We start from the raw sequence: 21,944 nt of genomic DNA, 5'->3' as shown, positions 1-21,944 counted from the left end.
TCGACGCCGGACGCCGAACGGAGCGCGATCTGCGCGAGAACAAGTTCGGAATTAACTTGTTGATACGCGCGCCCTCCGGTCCCGGCCCGTGTGAGCGGATATTACAAATTGATCCAATCATACCAGTTACCTTTGGGCCAATTAATAAATTGCGGCCCGATCCGATCCGGCTCGTGGGCCACACGCGCCATTTTGTGGCTCGCGGCGCAGACTCCCGATGCGGTCCAGAGGGCTGCGATCTTGTAAAATTCTCGCCATCTCGCCAGCCCGTGATTAATGGCACTTTGGAGCACATTACGTGGGGCCCCCGTGGGTCCGAATGGAAAGTCTTTGCGTGGGTCACCACCATAAACACCTCGTTCGTTCGTTCGTTGAGCGCTTGGTCAGCAGCTTTAGGACCGGGCATGGTAATTTATGGGATTTTCGTCGTGGCCGTGGCAAGCACCCGGCCCACGACAAGGCCATGATGCCATGTTAAAATCACATTAAATACCCGTTGTCGAGGCCCCGGTAACCGAAACGATTCTGGTCAGCAGTGTAACAGTCCGTTGTCGCCAAAGTCCACCACAAGTCACTCGATCTCGGCACTCGGTAATTCGCCGAAAATGCTGTTAACAAATTGAAATGTCACTGCACAAGTTCCACGACGACAATCATCTCGACGACGACTACGCCCTGGGATGGGCCTGGAACCTGGAACCCGGTGAAAAGCAATCAGCCGGGACCTGCTGATGTGGCGGCCGGATGGCACCATTCCATCATCGGGCGCTTGGCAGGTTTGGGTCCACGAAATGATCCACTTCCTCCGGCCACCGGGCCGGGCCGCCACTATCTTATCAACGACGGTGACGGTTCCGAACCGGGCCACTACCCCACCGGCAGAGGCACAGCATTTGGATAAAGCTAAATTGAATCAAAATGATATAAACAAGCTTGTCAGGGGCGGAACGTCGAGCATTATTTATAAGCGCAGCTTCTTATCTTCGCTCCCGATGTGGTCGCTGTGCGCCAAGACCCTGGCCATGGACCCGATCGCCTCAGGGTCACAGCGGAGCGGGTTCTGGGGCGATTCTTGCGGCCATTTGTGCTCACTCATCGGCGGGACGGGACGTTTAATTTCGGAACGATAAAAACCAAGGGACTCCGCTCCGAAATTATGGGAGAGTTTTTAGATAATTTGTGTGCCACCAACCGTGAGCCGGGGACCCGGAATCGTGCCCGGACAATAATATTTGATTAAATAACTTCAGTTGGAGATAATTGGCAATCTCTCGAACAAAGGTGTCTGCGGCGTCTGTGGCCATCCCCGGAAACCAGCGTTGCCAAGGGTTTCCGATGGCAGAAAACAAACATCGAACCACAAAGGCTTCGCCACGTTGTTTATCAGGAACCGAACCCACAGGAGGTGCCATCCACACCCGAGTGGTGCGGAAAAGGACGTCGCAGTGCACGACAAACCAACGACAAATCGACATGCGGCGGGCGTACTGGGGCAACCGATGTTTGTCATTGTTTTCGTTGAGTGAAATGCATAAAACATTCGGTCTGCCGATGTCCGCCGGTGAAGCTGGTGTCCTGGTCTATGATAACAGCCGGTATGAACGTGGTCCGCAAGAAGACCTGGTACCGAGATGCACCGGGGAACTGTTTGGCATTCTTCTGCCACCTGCAGCGGCGGGTACGAGCGGCTATTTGTCCAGCATAGTCCAACAGTTCGGACCAACGTTCACAAGAGTTCAAATCCTGGGGGAACACTAAAAAACGGATCCACCCGGGGTGGGCGACAGCAAACATGCAGCGCCGGCAGCACTGTTGTGTCTCAGGCATCCTTAACAATCTGTGGCTCCCTTGGGTACTGTGGCCCGCTCAAGTGTGGCCAGGAAGTTAAGACAGGCTTTCTTTGAAGTCCGTCCGGGCGTGCTGGGCCTGATTGTGTTGGGTTCGTTTGGGCTCTGGATGCCGTGGTGACAGTCAATAAGGAAATGCTTTAAGAAACAACAGCGCAGGTTCCGTGATTCCCTGACAGCCCTTGAGATGGTCCCGCGAGCCCCGGGCCCAACCGTAACGTGACTCACGCAATGGCGAGATCGCGTGTTTCGCCGACGAAAGAAGCACGCTTTTAGTAAACGATTGTTTACTCTCGGCTTACGCTCTGCCTTGTAATCCGGTCCCTGTCTGGAAGGGACCGCTGCAGGACTTGCTTGCTGTTGGAGTGTGGCGCTGACCTTCAGACGTTGCCCTCGCCAGGGAGCCTCCTGGTAGCTGGAGAGTTTGTTTTTAATTAAAACTATTTCATTTGCTTCTTCCGCTCGATTGCTGCGTGGTCCAATTGGAGCTGATGGTTGGTCGGTTGGCCAACATCTCCATCGCCACCGCCGCATCATTAATCTTGGTAGGGAAACCTTGACGCTGGATGCAATTGGGGTGTGGTTTGTGATTTGTTTGGCCATTGGCTGGCCGGCAACCGTTCGAACGTATATTGTGATTTTGATTCCAATTATTTCCGAGTGTATTTCCTGTGGTGCTCTGACAAGCGAAAGGAACGCTTTAAAACATCATCGGACTCGCACGGAAATGTCTCTTCAACACACTTACCCGAGCCTTCGCAGCTTTTGTTCCGTGAGATAATTGGGGTTTAAAAGCACCCTCTAGGATCGCTTTAAGCCAAATTTCATCCCGGCCATGCCACGTAACGAGGTTGCAATTTGAAGTTGCTGGCCTTTTAATGAGCGTTTAGTAGCGAACCGTTGAAGCGTGATGGCCCGAAAGATGCCGCAACTACCGCGCAGCGTTTCGCATCTTTTCCCAGGCCGATTCCGGTGAAAGGATGTGGCGTGGCGGATGAAATGGTGTCACTTCGAACGGAAGCATCCGGAAAGAGTCGGGTCTGGCGGACCGAAACCGGCCGCGGTCTGCCAGGAAATTGTGTTTGGGTTGTTGGAAATTGAAAACCTCACTTCCGTCTTAAGCGGCGTGTACCTGTCACGTGGTTTGACACATGCGTGCCTGCCTCGTTCGGTCGCTGAAGGGTCGCTCGTCAAGACGCGTGTTACATCAACGCCGGATTCCGTACTCGACGGCCGGGACGATATTAAAAGAATGCGCAAGTGCGCTCCACTCTTTACCCGGGTCGCGCCTTGTTTTCCGCGGGAAAAAGAGATTAGTTGCACATGGTGGTGGCCAGGAAAACTGGAGAGACAGAAAGAAAATGGAAAGTAAAACAGTGTGACGAGTGCGAGCGAACGAAGCGAGTGAATCGATTTCCTTCGGGCTGATGTAAGTAGTTACCGGGGCGGGCGGAGAACCGACAGACAGCGAGCGCAATCCGCGGTGGGCCAAGAAAAAATCATTTAGTTTTCCACCTACGACCGCGACCTAACGGGCGGCGGAGGCAGGTGGGGCTTATGTTACACTTTCTGCGACGTGATTAGCATGTCAGATCGGTGCGGAACCTTCCGGGAGCAGCCAGCTTGCCAGCCGACTCCGGTGAGGTTAATCACGATGCTGGCGATGTTTGCGCATAGAAATGGCTTGATTTTGCAGTCGAGATTGTGTAGGTTTGGTGAAGACGTTATACCGGGGGCCACGTGTATCTAATGTTACGTGATCACGGTTTTGCATCTTTGCCGATCGGCGCCTCCCAAAATTAAAGACTCCGTTTATGGATTTAAAAAATATCAATCTTTTTTCAAATCTCCCAGGAATTGGCTTCCAAACTAACAGCATCCCCTATCAATTAAGAGTCATTTAACTAAGCAACGTTTAATGAAAATCGGTTCCACCCACTGGGTTCATTCCATATACTCACCCTATTCCCATCGAATCGAATGGCAATGGCCAATGGTTAAAAGTGTCGACTGGCGAAACAGTTAAAATAAATTACGTGCAAATGAGGTGCCGACTACTGGGCAGCGGTCCACGATCAGCTGCCAACAGGTCGTGCATTTAATGTGCCATCGCATTACAAGCAACACAGTGCTCACCCGTTCCGGACAGTTGCCAGTGAGGAAAAGGCCCGTCCGTGGCGGCGTGAGTCACGGACAAGGTGATTCGCCCGTGGTGCGGCACCTGACGCCGTGGTCCGTCGCGGTCAGCTGCTGCATTGTCCGGGCCCGGTGGTTGGTAATTTAATTATTCCTACTTCAAACACATCCTGTGCCCCGGGCCCCCGCCCCCGGTGCCGGGTATTTTGGAGACTCGTGTAATCGTTCGCTGCCGCTGCGTGACACATTTCTGAAAACCGGAAGCAACGGCATTAACACTAATAACGCTCGATAATGAGCCGTGCTAATGGCGCGTAATGGCAGATCGAGAGTTCGCGCGGTCCTACGCGCGCAGATGGGCCGTGGGTTTCATAAGCCTGGCCTAGCCGACAATTCTATGCTGGCCAGCATTATCGCTGATGGTGAACGGTGCTTTTTCGCCCCAGGCTGACACTCGGTTCGGTGTCGGTTTGTGACACGTGTGGCACTGGTTTTGTGTTGGTGTGGCAGCCGCAAACAATGGCCATTTGAACGGCTGCCATGCGTGGCGTATGCTGCTGCAAGCGAATTAATCCACAAATAATGTGTGGTCCATGGAAACAGAATTTCCCTGTTAAGTGTCTTAACCGGAAACGTACTTGAAATGGGTTTTTGTCGCTCTTTCTCAAGGTAATCTATTTTAAATGACGTTAAAATTGACCCGCAAGTGTCAGAATGAAAGCGCATCTCATTAAGAAAAATGCGTAACAATATAAACAATATTATGAAGTTTAAAAACTCAAAGAAATGTTTTACCTTCTGGCGTCAATTTTGATCGGTGCACGATTTGCTTGTCAATCAGAACAAGTTTTTCAATCGCCCACCGATTCCAGGAGATTTGCAAAAAAATCATTCTCGCTCGATTTAGCAACCGCCCAAAATTAAGCCTCATCACGCGAGTGGCAGATCCGCTAATTGCTTCGCCGGGTTGGAATGCATTGTTAAAATGCATTCCGGTGGCGGCTGAATGAAAATGGAAATACCGAGCGGAAAATGAAACTGTCAAGAACAGTTCGATGAGCGTTGCCTCTAATTTTCCAAAGCACACGTCTCAAAAACGCATTCCAGTTGGGCCAGAGGGCTGATTCCGCTCCGAGTGTTGGTTAGCCGAGTTAATTAATCGAATGTTGGGCTTAATTGGTAAGTGACGGTATCGAGTGCACTAAATGAAAATAGAATGATTTTCTCCATTTGTGGCTTTCTTCAATTCTTGCCCTGAAATACTAATGCCCATTCTCTGTTCTTTCTGATCCAAGTAGCGATGATCCATTATTTTGATGTAAATTCTAAAAACCTCTTTGATGTAAATACCTAAGCATGGAAGTTTGCCTTTTAAAATAGATGAGACTGATTACATCTTGATGGTCAAACGTGCGCAACTGTTCAAGAACATCGCCGTTTACCTAAGATAAGAGCCATTTCCTCTTCTTAAGGATGTGCAAATAAATTACTTTGTCGCCTTCCCCATTAGCAGGCAAACGTTAGTCAGCGTGTTTTCAATGCAAAATACACCACGCGACCATTATCTGACCAACCGTTCCACCGGCGGTGGTGATTCATCTACGATGCGGAAATTATCAGCTCGCGGGACGATGTCGGACCGCGCGAATGGGCCATCTCATCGTTTCCGGTCCAGCGGTGCCGTCAGTAAACCAATAAAAATTTCATTCATTTAACGTGCCAGCCACTTACGGTGCCGGGACGGCGCAATTGATTTATTTGCATTCGATCCGCCGGCATCTGGTGATGCGGCCTGCGTAACATGTGTGTCACGCGCTTGGCAATCGAAATATCGTCGCCAGATTGATTTATGGTGCCCATCATGGGATCGTCCAAAGGATCATTATTGGTGCCAGCGGATCGGGCCCCGTTTATTGGTCCGCGGATCCCGGGACGCTTAAACAGACACGGATCGATGATTTACGGCCAACAGACGAGCCATCCGATCGGCGCTGCGGCGTGGCAGCCTGACTGTTAATGCATCCCTAATTGAAAGCGCATTAACATCGCACGTACAGTCCGTGGCCAAACGTATCTTGGGAACGAGTCGAGTGTGGAAATAAAAAAAAGTCGTTAATTGATGAGTGACACGAAATGCACGATCAACGGATGGTATCTATTTTTCCCTTATTTTCACTCCAACCATCGGCAGCTTCTACTACGGCCTCGAGGGGTTTGGTCCATTTCTCGGCAGCTCAACGGAAGAATGCCACAATCCCCAAGTGGGAGATTCGGTTCGCGTTGTAACCTGCGCAACGGTAACGCCTAATTCTTGCCAATTTCTTTCACCCAACATTTCCAACAGTTTCGGAGAAGATATTTGTTTTGGTTTCGCGTTGGCTTTGGAGCAAGCGAAGAAAAATCAGTGGAATGAACCGTATTTCGCGTTTTTCCGGACCGACCTGCCGGCAATCGACATTCCTTTCGAAGGGCACACCATTCATGGAAATGCGTGGCCAATACGGTGAAATTGTTGCCGCTGCTGTAGCATTCAATTATTTCCAACATTCCGACCACCGCGTTTGGCTCTGTTCGGCCTACAGGCCAGAATGTAGGTCGACCTAGGGTCGGCTGTAAGAGGCTTTCCTTTTGCGGAAATGTAGGAGAGGCGACCATTTCGTGAAGGAAATGATTTTGATTATCACTTTTCGTTCAAAGGAATTGCGGGAAACATTTTTCATTCAAATACCATTTCTGCGGAGTGGCCGGATTCGTGTGTTTCTCTCAGGACGAACTCTACACGGAGCCCGACCCTACGACCAGCTTCCGCGCGTAGGGTAATCAGTGAAGGTTCCCCGCCAAAGAAGCCCTGCGAATGGACATGGGTCATCACAAAAAAAAACACTCACAACGATTGGAAATGGCGCGAACAAAGATGAATATGATTATGGTCGCCAATAGAGAGAGGCACGGATGCCGTTCGAGGTTGATTGCGCGATTGTTATAAGAGCTGGAAAGAATTTGAAATCAAACTGGTGCTGCGGGAACAGCGGTGGAATGAAAATTGTTGTCGCCATAACTATGCGCAGAACGGTTATGATGGTGCCCGAACCGACCGTAAAACGATATTACGGAAGTAGGAAAAAATGACGCTCTGATTGCATACTGCGTTACGGTTACGACTCATCATGACACGTGTGGTACCCATCCGATGGTAACGCCGGACAGCAGTTATTTTCATAGGAAGATATTGCCACATTTAAATGGCAGGTGCTCAACCGGCGATGAACCTGTGACTGTCACAGATATTAAACCGCAGTCTAAATCCATTGGCCAACCTCTGGAACTGTCTGCTGGGTGGACGCGACTTCAACAATTGAAAACATGAATCGTACCCCGGGGCAATTTATGTGTTTTAAATTGACTGAAATTTCCTTCAGTACGCTTATCTATTGCGGAAAGAATCACAGCCCCGCCCAGGGCCCCGTAGTAGAACCGTCGCCCGACTACGTTCCGTCAATGCGATTGTGTCAATCAAAATTACCATTTAAATCGATTTAATCTTCAGCATTTGCCAACGCAACAGGTACCGGCGGCCGAGTTTTGAATGTTACCAAACCAAGCTCATTCGCAAAACGGGGTTTGACGATGAGGCCGCTTTCCGGGTAGCAAAGTGTTGCCAAACCACCACCGGTGGTTGACACAAACCCGCTTGCAACCGCTAAAAGGCCCGCTTAAATCAAAGCCACTTAAAGCCCATACGCCGCGAGGCGCGAAAGACATCCCGCGGGAGGGAACCGTCGGTCGGTGGTCGCTGATGCTGTGTATAAATCATAGCCGAGACCGAGGCAAAATCGCTCGTAAATCTTCCTCAAAGGCGCAGAGGCGCATCACACGGTCGCCAGCGAGTCGAAAAGTCGAGCCCGATCCTTGACACGGCACACTGCCGTCTCCGTCTGCCGCGTCAGATTGCGGAATGAATTATTGATGTTAATCGTGGCCATCCCCGGAGACTGAGAAGCTGCTGCCAGCCAATGGCCGGTTGTTGAGTTTATGAAATTTCAATTGCTCCCTGGCATTTACCGTCTTCGGCCGTTGGATCGGCTTTCACGGGCCGACTCATCTCATCAGCACTCGCCGGGCCGTCAGGGATTCGATACGCTCCGTACCGCAGCGGACCCGGCCACCGGAAACGGACCCGGAGAGGCGCGCGCGTGGGGCTAGTGTTTGTTCTTCCATTAGTGTAATTGAGTTAGTATTGACCTTCTAAATTGTTTCCCTCGGCTTCTGGTCCGTGCCGGTGCGAAAATAAAAGAGCGAACGGAAAAGAATCAAATGACCCATCATCTGCTGTGCTGTGGGCTCCGGGGGGCGGCCCATTTTTTCCGAACGCTCGGTTTTCCGTTCCGGTCAACTGATACTCTATTTTCCCCCCCACGTTCCTTGAGGACACCCGGCACTGGGCAACCAATTGGCACCGGGCGGAATCCTGGCGGCCGCCGGCCTACCGGCGGCCAGGGGACGCAGCGTTTAATATATTAATTTTATGCCCGGAGCACACAAAACCTGCATAATATTCCGGGGAACACCGTGTGCTCCCTTTTGCATATTTATGAGCAGTGTCCGGGTAATTTGTTCTGACCGGAGCAGAGCGTCGTATTTTATGCAGTCGCCTCTCGGTGTGCCATTTAAAAGTGTGTTTGTTCTGTTCCATATCTGTTTCCACGCCGCCGGCCGGCCAGCCGGGCGTTTGTTGATTCGGGTCTCAGACGGAAAGAGGTTGTCGAAGATTGCACTCAAAAGTTCTACAATTACCGTCCACGATAGAAAGTTTCGTCCGTTAAGCCGGCGCTTTGGCAACTGTTTCGTTCATTGTGACGAATGTTAACTCCCCGACGTCAGTTCCACAAATCGGACCGAGTCGCTAGATGTTCGCCCGTTTGCGCTCGTCGCATTTTACGCCCCACAACACACAACTTCGCAACAAATTCACTTCAGTACGCACCGCAATGCTATGCCTGGGAATGCTATTTCCGTTCCATTTTCCACGCAGAATGGCGGAAACGTAAAATCAATGGCGCGAAAACAGCGCAGGACACAGCAAAGGACTCCCGATGGCGCTGTCGATTGCACTCCCGATGATGAGCTGCCTTCGCTTCCTGGGTAGCCCCATTCGCCGCAGTTCCGTTTGCGTGTCTTGGACGGCGGTTCCGTTTGCAGACCGATTCCAGCGATGGAATTTCAATGAAGCTCTGCTATCGGCACGTTCACCGGAGGAAGCTGTACATGTTTAATTGTGTAACGTTGCAGCTCGTTTACTGATCGTCGTCGACTGTTGCCGGTCTCTGTGCCTGGTGTTGCGATTTCACAACAAACTCGTCCAACGATTGGCTATTGCTTTTCAATCGACAGTTGGCTGTTGTTCCCCAAGAATAGCTACAATTGATACACAATGCAAATAAGTTTCAGAACGACACGTGATGTTTATGTGCCGTGTTTAATAAAAAGCATAAAGCGGCTACAAAACGGTCCCGTAATACTTGGTGCAATGTGAAGAGCGTGTAAATTGATGGTGATTATTGCCCAGCACTTACTAACCGATTACTGGAAATTGAAGCACATGCTTCTGAATTTTCTCACAACTTGAAGGATTTCTCGTTAAAATTTCAATTAAAGTAAATCTCATCGACTTTCAGGCACCAAAAATCGGATCGGTATTAAACATAAGTTTAAATTAATTTCAAATTAGGTGCGTCACAACCCAGACATCTTCTTTTTAATGTATGTTAGTTCAGAATGCAACCAATGTTTTCTTCCATTTCCTCGATTACAGATTTAACGGACGCCTGGGTCACGACGTAGCATAGAGTATGTAGAATATCACCGTAAACGTACAAAGTACCATAAGCTGAGGAAAAAAAACAGCCACAGAAGCCCAGGACGCAGAGATATCGCGAAGTGGACAACAGAAACAGGAGCGCCACATTTGATTCGTAGCTTGATCCCATCGATCCCTCCCGGAAAACGGCACTATGGCACTCAGCACGACAACCGACGCATCGGTGGATGTGATTGCACAAAAGCGGCTCGAGTGTCTGGAAACGCTGAACCAAACCATCGACACGACGGTCTCGGGTAAGTGACGGGGAAAAGTGCTTTTCTTTTCACTTGAACAGTGGCCCCGAGCCGGACATCTTCCCGAGCGTCCGGAGCAGGAAAGAAAACCCTTCCGCCGGTGTGACCAAAATCCAATTAAAAGTTTATCTGATTAAAGATAAAGTAGTTTTTCGCTCGCTCGTCGCGCAGGGCAAGGATGGAAAATTGAGCGTTTCAAGAACTGCGAATGCAGTTCGGACCGACTGCACAGCACGGCGAACGCATAATCATTGAATTTATAGCTAATTAGACGCTTGAGCGATGATCGTGTCACGCGCGATTGCAACATCGAAACGCATCGGTCGACTTTAACCTTCTCTCCATCCGCAGGACTATTTTGCCCGGGCACGTGGGACGGGTGGCTGTGTTGGCCAGACACGGCGGCCGGAACCTCGGCGTACGCGCTCTGCCCCGAGTTCATCTCCGGCTTCGATCCGCGGAGTAGGTATCGATCGAGAGTTTGACGTTGTGCCGTTTCGATGTTGAACGAACATATTTTCCCTCATTCTCCTTCAGGATTCGCTCACAAACTGTGCGAGGATAACGGTGAGTGGTTCCGACATCCGCAAACGAACAAAAGTTGGTCCAACTACACGACCTGCATCAACCTGGACGATTTCGAGGTACGATCGGTGCGGGCGCATACGGCGTTCCTCCGCTTCGGCGGAATTAACGGCTTTGTTTCGCTTCTTTCAGTGGCGGAAGCAGGTTAACCTCATATACGAAACCGGATACTCCATCTCGCTGATAGCCATCCTGCTGTCGCTCGCCATTTTAAGCTACTTCAGGTAAACGATCTGACTTAGACCTCGTTAGCTTCCGTTCACCCTCATTAGGGATGCATAATTATTGGGCTAGGCCTGGGGTCCTGGGGGTGGCCACCCCTGGCGGCATTGATTGCGCCTAAGGAGCTTAAACAAAAGCCTCAACATTATAAATTATAAATGGCACGAAACGACGCGGGGCGGGATCATAAGATTAGCAACTCTTGAGCACAATGATTATATAATCACGAAAATTGTTAATTGTTCGGTCGCGGTATGTTGCGGCATTAGAGCTGCTATGGTTGGCATCCATACAGCATCCGTTTATTGCTACTAGGGCTACAAAAACTCATTAATCTTGACTTGTGTAGTCGCTTCGTTTACTTTTAATATAGAAATATGATCCGTTTCAATCTTTCCGGGCTGAAGGATATTAACTGTCGGGCTAGCTGTGACGCTGGCCATTACGGCACCTTCCTGATGAGGAAAGTGTCTTCAGGGGCTTTGTTAGGGCTTTCTAATGAAAAGCGTAACCTAATATAACCGGGCTCCTTCTGTTAGCACGGTACAGCCGTACTTTTACTTTATTTATCAATAATTTACGCTGGTTATTTGCTTCTATATCCTTAGCCATAAAAATAATGGTGAACGGAATGAAAGCAGCATTCGTTTTGAGGATCTTTTATTAAAATGTAATTTTGTGGTCCAAATTATTATTTTAACTGCGTTCCCATCGAAGCGACCCCCACCGAGGTCCATTTATTGGCACCCCCCGTCTAATCGGACGCCGTTTCGCCCGCAGGTCGTTAAAGTGCGCCAGGATAACGCTCCACATGAACCTGTTTGCCTCGTTTGCCTGCAACAACTTCCTCTGGCTGCTCTGGTACCGCCTGGTCCTGACCGAGCTGGACGTGCTGAAGCAGAGCGGCGTAAGGCGGCGGCGGCCACGCTCGTCCATCAATCATTGCGCATCGTTAATGGTCCGTCCCGATCCCCTTTCGCCCACAGCCCGGCTGCATAACGCTGCACCTGGTGTTGCACTACTTTCTGCTGACCAACTACTCGTGGATGCTGTGCGAGGGCTTCTACCTGCACACGGTGCTCGTGTCGGCGTTCGTGTCGGAGCAGAAGCTCCTCAAATGGCTGCTGGCTCTGGGCTGGGGCTCGCCGGGCCTCTTCATCCTGCTGTACGGCTTCCTGCGGGGCTACGCCAGCCCGCCGACCGACACGATAGAGTAAGTGTCTGCCCGGTGATGTTTCTATCCATCCGTCGCCATCGGCGGACGAGAGCGCCGGACGCCATTAACGATTGAGAGTTCAATCTAAATTTGTAACGAATTTACGACTTTCTTTCTCCGCCGGCCGAATGAGCGCCTCGTTGCGTATCGAGTCCTTTGAGTTGAGGTGTTTCAAACATTTTACGTGTTGCTTTTTTTAAAGAATGAGGATTACCATCGGCGATAAAGATAACGATTCGATTCGTTCCACTTGCAGGTGCTGGATGAATGAAAGTTTCTTCAACAAGGTGTTCGTGGGCCCGGTCTGCCTCTCGATGCTGCTGAATCTCGTGTTCCTGTTCAACATAATGCGAGTCCTGCTGCTGAAACTAAAAGCACCGGCGGGTCCACACGGTGCCGGACCATCGAGGACGATTCTGCAAGCATTTCGGTAATTTTACTAACGATATCAATGAATTCTTTGCTCTCCTTGGATTTAATGGATTTAAACCCGCAAACCATAAGCGGCCCGCGAGTGTCTTTATCGCTATTGTATCTGAACTGAATTGTTGTGGAATTAATTTCGATTCCTCTTCGCTTCGCCAACACAGGGCCACACTGCTGCTGGTGCCGCTGCTCGGTCTCCAGTACATGCTGACCCCGTTCCGTCCGGACCATGGGCACCCGTACGAGCGGACCTACGAAACGATGCTCGCCTGCACATCGTCCTTCCAGGTAGGCATCCCATGCCGTGCCCATATGGCGCTAAATTTTTCATCAAACGATCCCCTTCGTCCGCAGGGTCTGTTCGTGGCCGTGCTGTTCTGCTTCCTAAACGGCGAGGTAATCGCACAAGTCAAGCGCAAATGGCGGACGGTGTTCCTGCGGACCCGGGCCAACTCCTACACGGCGACGCAAGTGTCGGTAAGTGTCTGTCGTGGCCGTTCACGTTTCGTGTCCCCCGTTCGTTACGCACGCATCTGCACGATTAGCACCGGCCGCTTCGCTCGGTGGGGATCATTGAGCCTGTGTGCCCGAGCCTGTGTAGGAATCGCACGAATATTAATTGGTTCACTTTACACCGGAATCGATGTTGGCCCTGGGGCACCACCAATGATCCCTGCCGCGCTCGGCCACCCAAAGACAGCCCATCACCCGCCCCATCAACCATCAGGTAACAGATTCTTTGCACCTAAACCATCCACCGTTTGGCTCACCCGGTGCTTACCGGTTACCGGTCCGAGCCGAGCCGGAGCTGGCGCCCGACGTTGTTAATTCCCAAACAACGGCAAGGGCTGCGTTGGTCCAGATTCTGAGGCTTCAAACGCGCTGTGTACGCGATACGCGCGGGAGTGATAGTGGTGCAGCTTAGAGATGGCAAATAAACCGGGCTGGCTACTGTGGACTGTCGCCGCCGGCGAAGGTTTATGTAAACTGTGGGCTCCCTTCGTTGTCGGGCCAGCCCTCTGGCGATGCAGGGCAAGGTCGGTTGCCGTCGGTTTGCTTACCGTCCACCGTCGGCGGCCGCCTCGAGAAGCAAACACCCCGAGGGCCCCGAGATGTATGGTTTACGTGCAGTAATTATTTAATGCGCACAACAACCCGAGCCAGCTCGGGAGCTCGGGCTGTTTGGTTTGGTTTTAGGAGATGCAGAAAAACCCGTTGACCCCGGTCCTGTTTTGTACAAATCGTCCCCGGTTCGTGGTTTAGGCTGCCGTTCATTTTCATTCGCTTCGAAGGGCACCCCAGTGCTAGCGCTCCCTTTTTCCGTTTCCGTTTGTGTTGCTCAGCTGTGTCCATTTTCTGTCTTTCGCTCACTATTTTCTCTTTCTCTTGACTTTCTCTTCTCTTTTTCTTGTTTCGTGTTTCGTGTACTTTCAGTCTTGCGCAATATCTGAGACGAATTTTTAAAGTTGACCCGGGGACTGGTACTGAGCCCGGTTTTATGCGTTACGAAGTCCTTTTGGTTTGCTTTATTCTAATCGAGAGGGACGCGAATATTATTTGGTTTGTCGGTGAGCCTACGATACGACCGTCGGTGTCCTTTTCGGTATTTGGGGTGCCGTTTGCACTTCGATGCAAGGGCCTTTACCGGAAACTCGTCACTTGCGTACCCCACTACATTCATGCCCATTCTTCATTCACCGAGCCGAGTAGAGTGATTCAGTGCATGAGACCCTTTTTGCGAATAGTTTTTATTCCCGTTTTCAACTTCCTGCCATTTTTTATATGCTTTTAAACCCAGCAACATTGCCTTGTTTTGCGCTTTTCTTTTGTTTTCGACTAAAACACGAGACCTACCTCCCTGAAGCACCTGCACCTCACCTGATTGTCTCTCGATAACCCCGTCCCCGCGACTCGCCTCCTGTGCAGCCGGGCCGCGCCGGACCGTCGTCGCATTTCGAAGCAAACGAGAATAAAACTCCCGAATTCTAATCTCAGCCGGTCCGCTTGCAGTTCGTTCGTTGCGGTCCACCGGTGCCGGGCGAGGAGAAGGTTTGACTAAAGGAGAACTCAGAACCCCGCCCTGACCAGCCCGCTAGCCGGAAGCCGCGCCAGAACCGGAGCAAGCGGAAGCACTCGCTGTTGCTGCCAGCGGCCCCGGCCGAACAACAGCTGGCCCAGCAGGCGGTCACCAGCCCCCATTGCCGGCCGACATCCGTCGGCGAACTGACCGCTTCCGGCGAACTGGCGCTCTGCTCGACGGGGCACCCCGATACTGCCACCACCAACACAACGAAGCCGTCACCGCCGCTCCCATCGGACGGTCCGACTGGCCAGAGGGTACACTTCCGCACACCGGAACCGGAGTCCGATCGGCGGTGTCCGCCACCGGATGGCCGAAGCGTCGCGTTCACCGAGTTGAGTGCGGTGCAGAACGGGCGCAGCAAGCCCGGTCACTACTCGCCGGCACCGGCCAACGGCTTCCATCGCCACCAAAGCCACGACGACGAGCCGGAAGACGAGCTGGATGACGAGGTTCCCGCGGACGAGGTACTGTAAGGTGCGCGGTGCCGGTGGCCGAGTTCCTGCCGGTTGTAGCTTTAAAATGTGTATCGCTGAATGTAAAACTAATGAATGGCCAAAAACTATCCTAAACTTACACCTTTGAGCTGAGCGTGAGATGAGGTGAAATCGTTTTCTATGTTCTAGTGCGAGTTGCTGGACTTTGTAAAAAACAACATAACCTGCTTAACTGTGGTGCTAATGTTAATGTTTCGTTTTAAATAAAGTTTAGTAAATTCTTCCTAAGGGACCGTCGATGTAAGTGGGATGCTACGGTGCGCCAAACAATCGAAACCGCGACGGCGTTAGGCAAAGGAACTTTTCCTAGAAACTGAGATACAAAAGAGGGGAACGAAAGGAATGCAAATTGAGTCGGTGCTCTATGCTTCCGACCACACGCACTTAAAAGAGTTAGTTAAGTATTATATGTACGATAATCAAAGGCAGGGTTTCTGGGTTCCCGAAACGAGTTCGAAAGCGAAAAAGAGAGACAGACCGATATGATAGATGGCGATTAACGTGGCAGCCGTGGCTCGAAAGTATTAAACAATCTGCCACACTGTGTCCTCTAGACTTAATGAGACGTTTTACAAAACATTTGCGCAAGAAACGCGGCGGTGTGTGTTACGGAGATCGCCACCGGAAACTAGACGTAATAGAACAAACTGGTTATAAGTGTTATCCGATACTCGCTGTAGCAAAAACCTGTCACCTGTGAAATGCAACCAACTATGTTTGAAAATGGGCCGAACGTTGCGGGATAACTTTAAGAAATAAATTTCCGAACGATAGTATGAAACATTACCGCCAGAGTGTTGATAATTGGCGCCTTCATCTGCCGGGCTTTCAGTTGTAGTTTGCAAGCCGAAACCGAAACGATCGAACCTTTCCGTTGAGCCTGCCGTTGAATGCATTAGTGTCAATCGCCGTGTAACCTGATCGCAGCAATCGGCGCTGAGTGCAGCGTATTGATTGTGAGAGTGTTTATCTTCGTTTCTGCGCCGGATATCGAGTTACGGGGCCATTCGTCTTCCTGTGGGGATGCCAGCAGATGACATTCCGCTCGAGGAAATACCTCCATCCCCACGCAGGGAAACGTTTTTAAACTAGATTTCCTAATCAATAGAAAATGGATATCGTTGACCCGTACATCAGGAGGCCAAAAGGTTAGGCTTTCCAGGAGTTCCGATCAAAGAAAGGGGCCAGAAGTGGGTCTGAGAGAGGGCCGATCGATATTACTGGATCGGTTCCACAGTCCGCTCCGCTAGATGAAGTTCCGCATTGTGATGGAGGCGCCTGGTAGGCAATGGAGACGCCCAGCGTGTTGCTGGCAGCGTACGGATTGGATTAAAAATCCAGGCAGGGCTTCTTTTGATCGGGATAATGAAATGCACTTGTCAAAACACCAAATTAAGCCTAATTTAATTTCGTAAAGAAGCACCACAAGCAGTGTAATCTGTTTATGGTCTTGTCTACCACTTTGTCAGGCTTTTTGCCAGCTTTTAAGAGGATTTGGCCTTTTGGTGTCACCAGTGTTTTATCTGATGAATCACCGGATGCCACATTGCCCACATGGTATCAGAATGAAGCTCGAAACCTATTGCTTCTGGCCGGCCTGGCCTATGAAGTGTGCTGTACGCAGGGAATTAATTTGCTTCAAGCAGGCACCGGCTGGCAGAGCATGGCTTGCAAATGCCTACTCGATGCCCATGCTTTAGAGTGAGCCAGTTTTCATGATTATACAGTGCTGTGCTTAGCCATGTTTCCATAGCATCCAGCACAACACATAGAGCATCGTCGCATGTCCTGGCAAACCGTAAAGCGACCGGGTTGCTTAGACACTCGAAAGAAAGCCCATGTACACATATTTGTTTTCCATTGTGCCGCCATTAGGCGACACTCTTCGTTGACGAGATGTGTTTGTGTTTCATTTGATCAAAAGTAATGTTCCAGAGGAGTGACACACACGGCCGTGGCGGTGGAATGGTTCCGGAAACGAATTATGATCGGTGTGCGGGGAACGGCCAAGGCCGTCATGTACTGAGCAAATGTTTTGCTTTCCGGAATGTGGTGGTTGTTTTCTAAATCTTCCGAGAAATAATGAAATTTTCGGGCACTTTGCAACGTGGGATGAGGTAATGAAATATGTGGGATTAGTCCCCTCCTGATTTATGCTTTCACATTTTACATGCTAACAAGGGGCTGCCTTTTAAAATCGCCAGCCTGATGCTGCTAGCTGACCCTAATTTATCTACTGTGGGCTTAGACGACCAGCTTTTGGAAGGACGTTGGCCCGATGTTTGGTGAGCGGAATAAATGTGGATCATGTTTCATGGGGTCATTTTTGGCGTCTTCTGGTTATTTGTAAACCTCCCACTAATCAATTGAAAACTAAAAGCAATTTAGAACTGAATGTGACCACGTCTTTCGGTTGGCGTCCATTGTCTATTCTAATATTTGTCAACGCTTTTGAGTGATGGCTGAAGATTATCCCTCGGTTTCTGCCATTTTAATCCAACGTCCAACTCCAGAACAAACTGACAAGTCGTCAACGAGCGCAATAGTCGCGGTCTAGACATGTGGTTCGTCATCAGTCGGCGGCCTTGGGCGAGTGGCCAACTGACTTCCGTAGCTTCATGCTGGCGGCGCGTGTCCCTTCATGCACACACACACACACCCGCCAACCATCAATCAGTAGGATGGCAGTGGAGCACAACAGAACCCCACACGTAGAACTGCGCGAAACGTAGCACCGAATTGAATTATATCTGGGTAAATATTATTTTGCTGGAAATTGATTTCCAGCCGCTTGCAACTACATGAAAGTCGATTTATGCCGCCGGCTTCTACTACGCCCGACGGTGGCGCATGATTGATGTGGAATGCCACCGCGCAGGGTTACCGGAAAATGGTCCGACCCTCGCCGGCAGTCAAAATGTGGCACGTGGTTTCGATTTATACGTTCGCGATATTTACTTAAAACTCGAAGTGGCGCAAAGATGGGACCGGAAATGCCGGTATGGTGTGGTCGCCCCAGCGGAAGCCCCGATGGCAATTATGCGTCCATTGTGAAGCGAGAATATGGAGCTGCTGTTTTGCTGTTGTTCCATTGATATATAGACCGCTGCATGCCGCAGTCAACGCGCAAACTTTTTTATTTACAGCATAAATCAAAATAAATGACTTGTTGGTAGAGTACGAGGTAAGTAGCAGAAGAACATTTACGGCACTGCGAAGAGAATGCGGAAGCACAATGAACCAAAACCTGTGATGAACAGGTTACGAGTTTCCACAAGGTGCTTTATTAATGTCAACATTATCTTTTTATCTGCCTATTTTGCAAGCCGGATCCGCTCACTGGTTGGTTGTAGTGCCGGATTGAAGGTAAGAGGGTAATATTATATTATTAAATTGCATCCCATTTTGATGTGAATCTAATCCATCTTTGTTTGTTACTTGATCCGATTGATCTTCATAACCTTTATTGTTATCTAAAAACTATGTTCACTGTATTTACGGAAAACTACACGTCAATTGCACTCAATCGACCATTATGTTCCAGTGCTGCACTTCCGTTTGATGCACAGGAGCATGCCGCAGTTGCAGCGGAAGTCCGTACATCGTGGAACGGGCTACGGGGCGTTGGCCCAACAACGACAGCAGCCGTTGGCCTAAATTGGAGCAACGTGGAAAGGGAAAAAAAAAGATTTGTGGAGACTGGAAACGAATCCTCCGTTGCGATCGATCGATCCTCCAACGATCCTGTCATTGAAATCTTTGAACTACTTTTCGACTGTCTTGCCGTTCGGCAGTGCTGCCAGAAAATATTTGCCGTATTACTCGCGTCTATACGGGCGGGTTGCTGGATCGAGTCGGTTGTACAAGATGCCGCTACATGGTTCTGTTTTTGCCGGGTTTTTGGCCTGTGGTTTGCCAGTTTGGTCCACAACGCTGTTTAGTAATCTGGGTTGAGTCAACAGCGCTTGGTGGAATGCCGTGCGGTGCGTAGCGGTGCAAACAAGGGTTCAGTGAAACTGGAAAAACAGCAAGAAAACAGTGTCTTCATCTTCATTGATCAGTCAATCACGGTTGTAAACGAACTGAACTGTTTTTCAATAGCCCAATAGTCTGTCATAGTCTTTTTCATAGTCTGTCACTTCTACTGTTTCCGTTGTGCTCGTGGTACACCGAAAATTTGGCTGTTGGCTGAAGCCTGAGAAAAGCTGATTCATTATATAAAAAAATACCTGATACGGATAATTGAAAGGTGCAAGGTAAGTGGTTAATTGTTGTTAACTGTGCTAACTGCGTCTCGACACAAGATGCGACCGAAAACAGTTCCCTACGACTGTAGAAAAAGCTACCCTCTAGTAGAGGAGAAGAACCTAAGATCCTTTTGTCTTGGCCGCAGAATGTCATCCGCAGAGTTTTCTGGACGACGGCTGAAAGGTCGGAAGAAGAACCGGTCCAAACCAAGGAAGAACCAACCGGGGGCCAACCCTGGCGCAGGTCCAAGCGGGCGCTTGCAGAACGAACGTGCAGGAAGTGAGCCGGAGCTCCATTGTGATCAGATAGAGGATCCGGAAGTGGTTCCATCTATCCAGCAGGAGGCCTTTAGTGATCAGATAGAGGATCCGGAAGTGGTGCCATCTATCCAGCAGGAGGCTTTTAGTGATCAGATGGAGGATCACGAAGTTGATCAATCTATCCAGATGCGGGAGTGGCTTAGACTCGTACGCGAATGTTTTGCCATCGTCATGGACCCGACCTTCGGCAAAATAGCCAAGAATTCGAAAGGCGAATGTTGCCGGTGGCAATGGAATATGTTCGCCGCTTTATGCCGTCTAGTGATGCCAGCAGCGTTCGTTCACGTGGACAAGGTGACTCTGGCCCAGCCGGACAATCGCGGGACTAGCGCAGCGAACGGAATGTTCTGATGATAATAAAAAACCAATAATAATGGTTCAATAAACAATAATACACCACTATGATCACTGTTTCCAGTTTGAGGGGTTCAAAACAAAAATGCGCTCTTACACAACTATTAGAAATTGCTCATCAAATCCATCAGAAGTATCATAAAATCCCCCCATTACGTTCTCTAATCAATTTCACTTTAAATGTATTCCATATGTCGAGGGAATATGCACAAAATATGTACCAAGTTCTAAATGAATCGATCAAGTAGGTTTCAAATAGCAGTGAGTTTGAAGCACGACGACGCAAGCGACAGGCTAGCAACGATCAGGACCGGTTCAAACTAAGGAAAGACCAACACGGGGGCCGGAGCCGGAGTATCCTAGCAACGGTTACCGTACACAAACAAAGTTTGTCGTTTTCACTTTACTACCCACAAGCGAGGGCAGATAAAATGAAGTTCAAAACCTATCTCTCGAAGGATTCGAAACTCAAGGATACTATTTCGACGCTCGGGTGGAGCAACAACGAGGATGTGTACAGCTGCTGCAGCGACGATCTCCACAAGTGGACCTCCACCAATCGGGAGATGGTGAAAGTGGCCAAGCTGCCCGAGGGATTCGTTCCGACCGATATGCACTGGCTCTACGCGAGGGGCTCGGGTGTCGCCAGCGCTACCATTGGTCCCGGGTCGGGCAGTAAGGGTGGCGAAAGTTTGCTGATATCGAGCGAAGACGGAAGGTTTGTAATACTGAACAAAAGTGCGCGTGTCGAGCGCAATGTTGCGGCCCACGCGGGAACGGTGGTGGCCTCTCGCTGGAGCCCCGACGGAGCCGGACTGCTGACGGCCGGCGAGGATGGTGTCATCAAGATTTGGTCCCGTTCCGGTATGCTACGGTCGACGGTCGTGCAAAACGAGGGCCAAATTCGGTGTGCCTGCTGGGCGCCAACGGCGACGGCCATTGCCTACAGCCAGGGATCGTTCGTAGCGATCAAACCGTTGGCCGCGAACAGTAAGCTGACCAAGTGGAGAGCCCACGACGGGATGGTGCTGTGTCTGTCGTGGTCGAACAATACGGCCCTGATAGCGACCGGTGGCGAAGACTGTCGGTACAAGATCTGGGACACACAGGGCACGAACGTTTACACGAGCGTGGCCGATGACTACGCCATAACGTCGGTTGAGTTCTGTCCGGATGGTGAGCTGCTGGCCGTTGGAGGATTCAACATGGTCAAGCTTTGCCACAGCACCGGGGTAAGTTGATCATCGGGTTCGATTATGTCAGGCTGACTATGTCTTGCTCTCGCCCGCAGTGGAGCCACAGCATCGTGAGGTTCAACCAGCAAGTGATCGGTTCCTTGTTTAATATCGTGTGGTCGGCGGATGGAACACAAATAGCGTCCTCTACCAGCACTGGGACACTGCTCTTCGGGCACATCATCGAACGGGAGCTGCGGAATCGCAACCTGAAAGCGATCACCACGGGTCGCAAAACGATCCTACTGCAGGACATCGTCGCGCGTACCACCGACACGCTGGACTTTTCCGAGCGAGTCATCAAGTGGGAGCTGGGATATGGCCATTTGGTCGTCGCAACGGTTCACCAGATTCACATTTTCAACGAGCACTACATCAACACCCCGATCATCATCGACGGGCGGAGTGATATTCGCATCATCATGCTTGGCAGAAAGTACGTACCGCTGGACGTTCGGAAGAGATTCGGAATAATTGTGACTCTTTGTTTGTGACAGAAACTTCCTCCTAGTTGACCATTCCTCCATTTGGATTTACACGTACTCCGGGCGGCTGCACTTGAACCCTCGGTACCCGGGATCACAGGCCCAGATCGCGCATCTCAACAGTCGCTGTATTTCTCTCGGAATGGACTCGCTAGCGGTGCGTGATCACTCCGATCAAA

The 21,944-nt window shown here is 50.4% G+C and overlaps 2 protein-coding genes across 3 annotated transcripts; both read left to right on the top strand.

Annotated features, from left to right (window-relative positions):
• Positions 1 to 9,994: 9,994 nt before the first annotated feature.
• On the top strand, positions 9,995 to 15,860 carry LOC128275777 (calcitonin gene-related peptide type 1 receptor). Of its 2 annotated transcripts, none has more exons than XM_053014397.1 (10): positions 9,995 to 10,097; positions 10,449 to 10,559; positions 10,635 to 10,741; positions 10,815 to 10,906; positions 11,685 to 11,811; positions 11,891 to 12,117; positions 12,377 to 12,550; positions 12,711 to 12,834; positions 12,901 to 13,023; positions 14,557 to 15,860. In XM_053014397.1, the coding sequence occupies exons 1-10, from the start codon at positions 9,995 to 9,997 to the stop codon at positions 14,599 to 14,601; spliced, it is 1,233 nt and encodes a 410-aa protein (XP_052870357.1). In that variant the 3' UTR covers positions 14,602 to 15,860. The 2 variants fall into 2 exon arrangements, with proteins under 2 accessions (XP_052870357.1, XP_052870358.1); XM_053014398.1 differs by having other exon boundaries at positions 14,542 to 15,860.
• A 4,616-nt stretch (positions 15,861 to 20,476) lies between these two features.
• LOC128270843 (intraflagellar transport protein 80 homolog) lies at positions 20,477 to 21,940 on the top strand (the record flags this gene model as incomplete). The annotated part of the gene is made up of 3 exons (XM_053008268.1): positions 20,477 to 21,277; positions 21,337 to 21,716; positions 21,778 to 21,940. Coding segments are annotated over exons 1-3 (1,344 nt in total), but the record flags the coding sequence as incomplete, so codon positions are not given.
• Between the last annotated feature and the right edge of the window lie 4 nt (positions 21,941 to 21,944).

The sequence above is a fragment of the Anopheles cruzii genome, chromosome 3, assembly GCF_943734635.1.
Source record: "Anopheles cruzii chromosome 3, idAnoCruzAS_RS32_06, whole genome shotgun sequence".
NCBI classification, from domain to species: domain Eukaryota; kingdom Metazoa; phylum Arthropoda; class Insecta; order Diptera; family Culicidae; genus Anopheles; species Anopheles cruzii.
Note: the sequence above shows the minus strand (reverse complement) of the source record. Positions and strands in the feature narration are given on the sequence as shown.

What these genes read in the sequence shown, in the direction of transcription:
- LOC128275777 (XM_053014398.1), top strand. Translation starts at nt 9,995, where the DNA reads ATGGCACTCAGCACGACAACCGACGCATCGGTGGATGTGATTGCACAA. An exon ending in TCAACCTGGACGATTTCGAG is followed by an intron (nt 10,742 to 10,814) that starts GTACGATCGGTG and finishes CGCTTCTTTCAG; the next exon opens with TGGCGGAAGCAGGTTAACCT. An exon ending in ACGTGCTGAAGCAGAGCGGC is followed by an intron (nt 11,812 to 11,890) that starts GTAAGGCGGCGG and finishes TTTCGCCCACAG; the next exon opens with CCCGGCTGCATAACGCTGCA.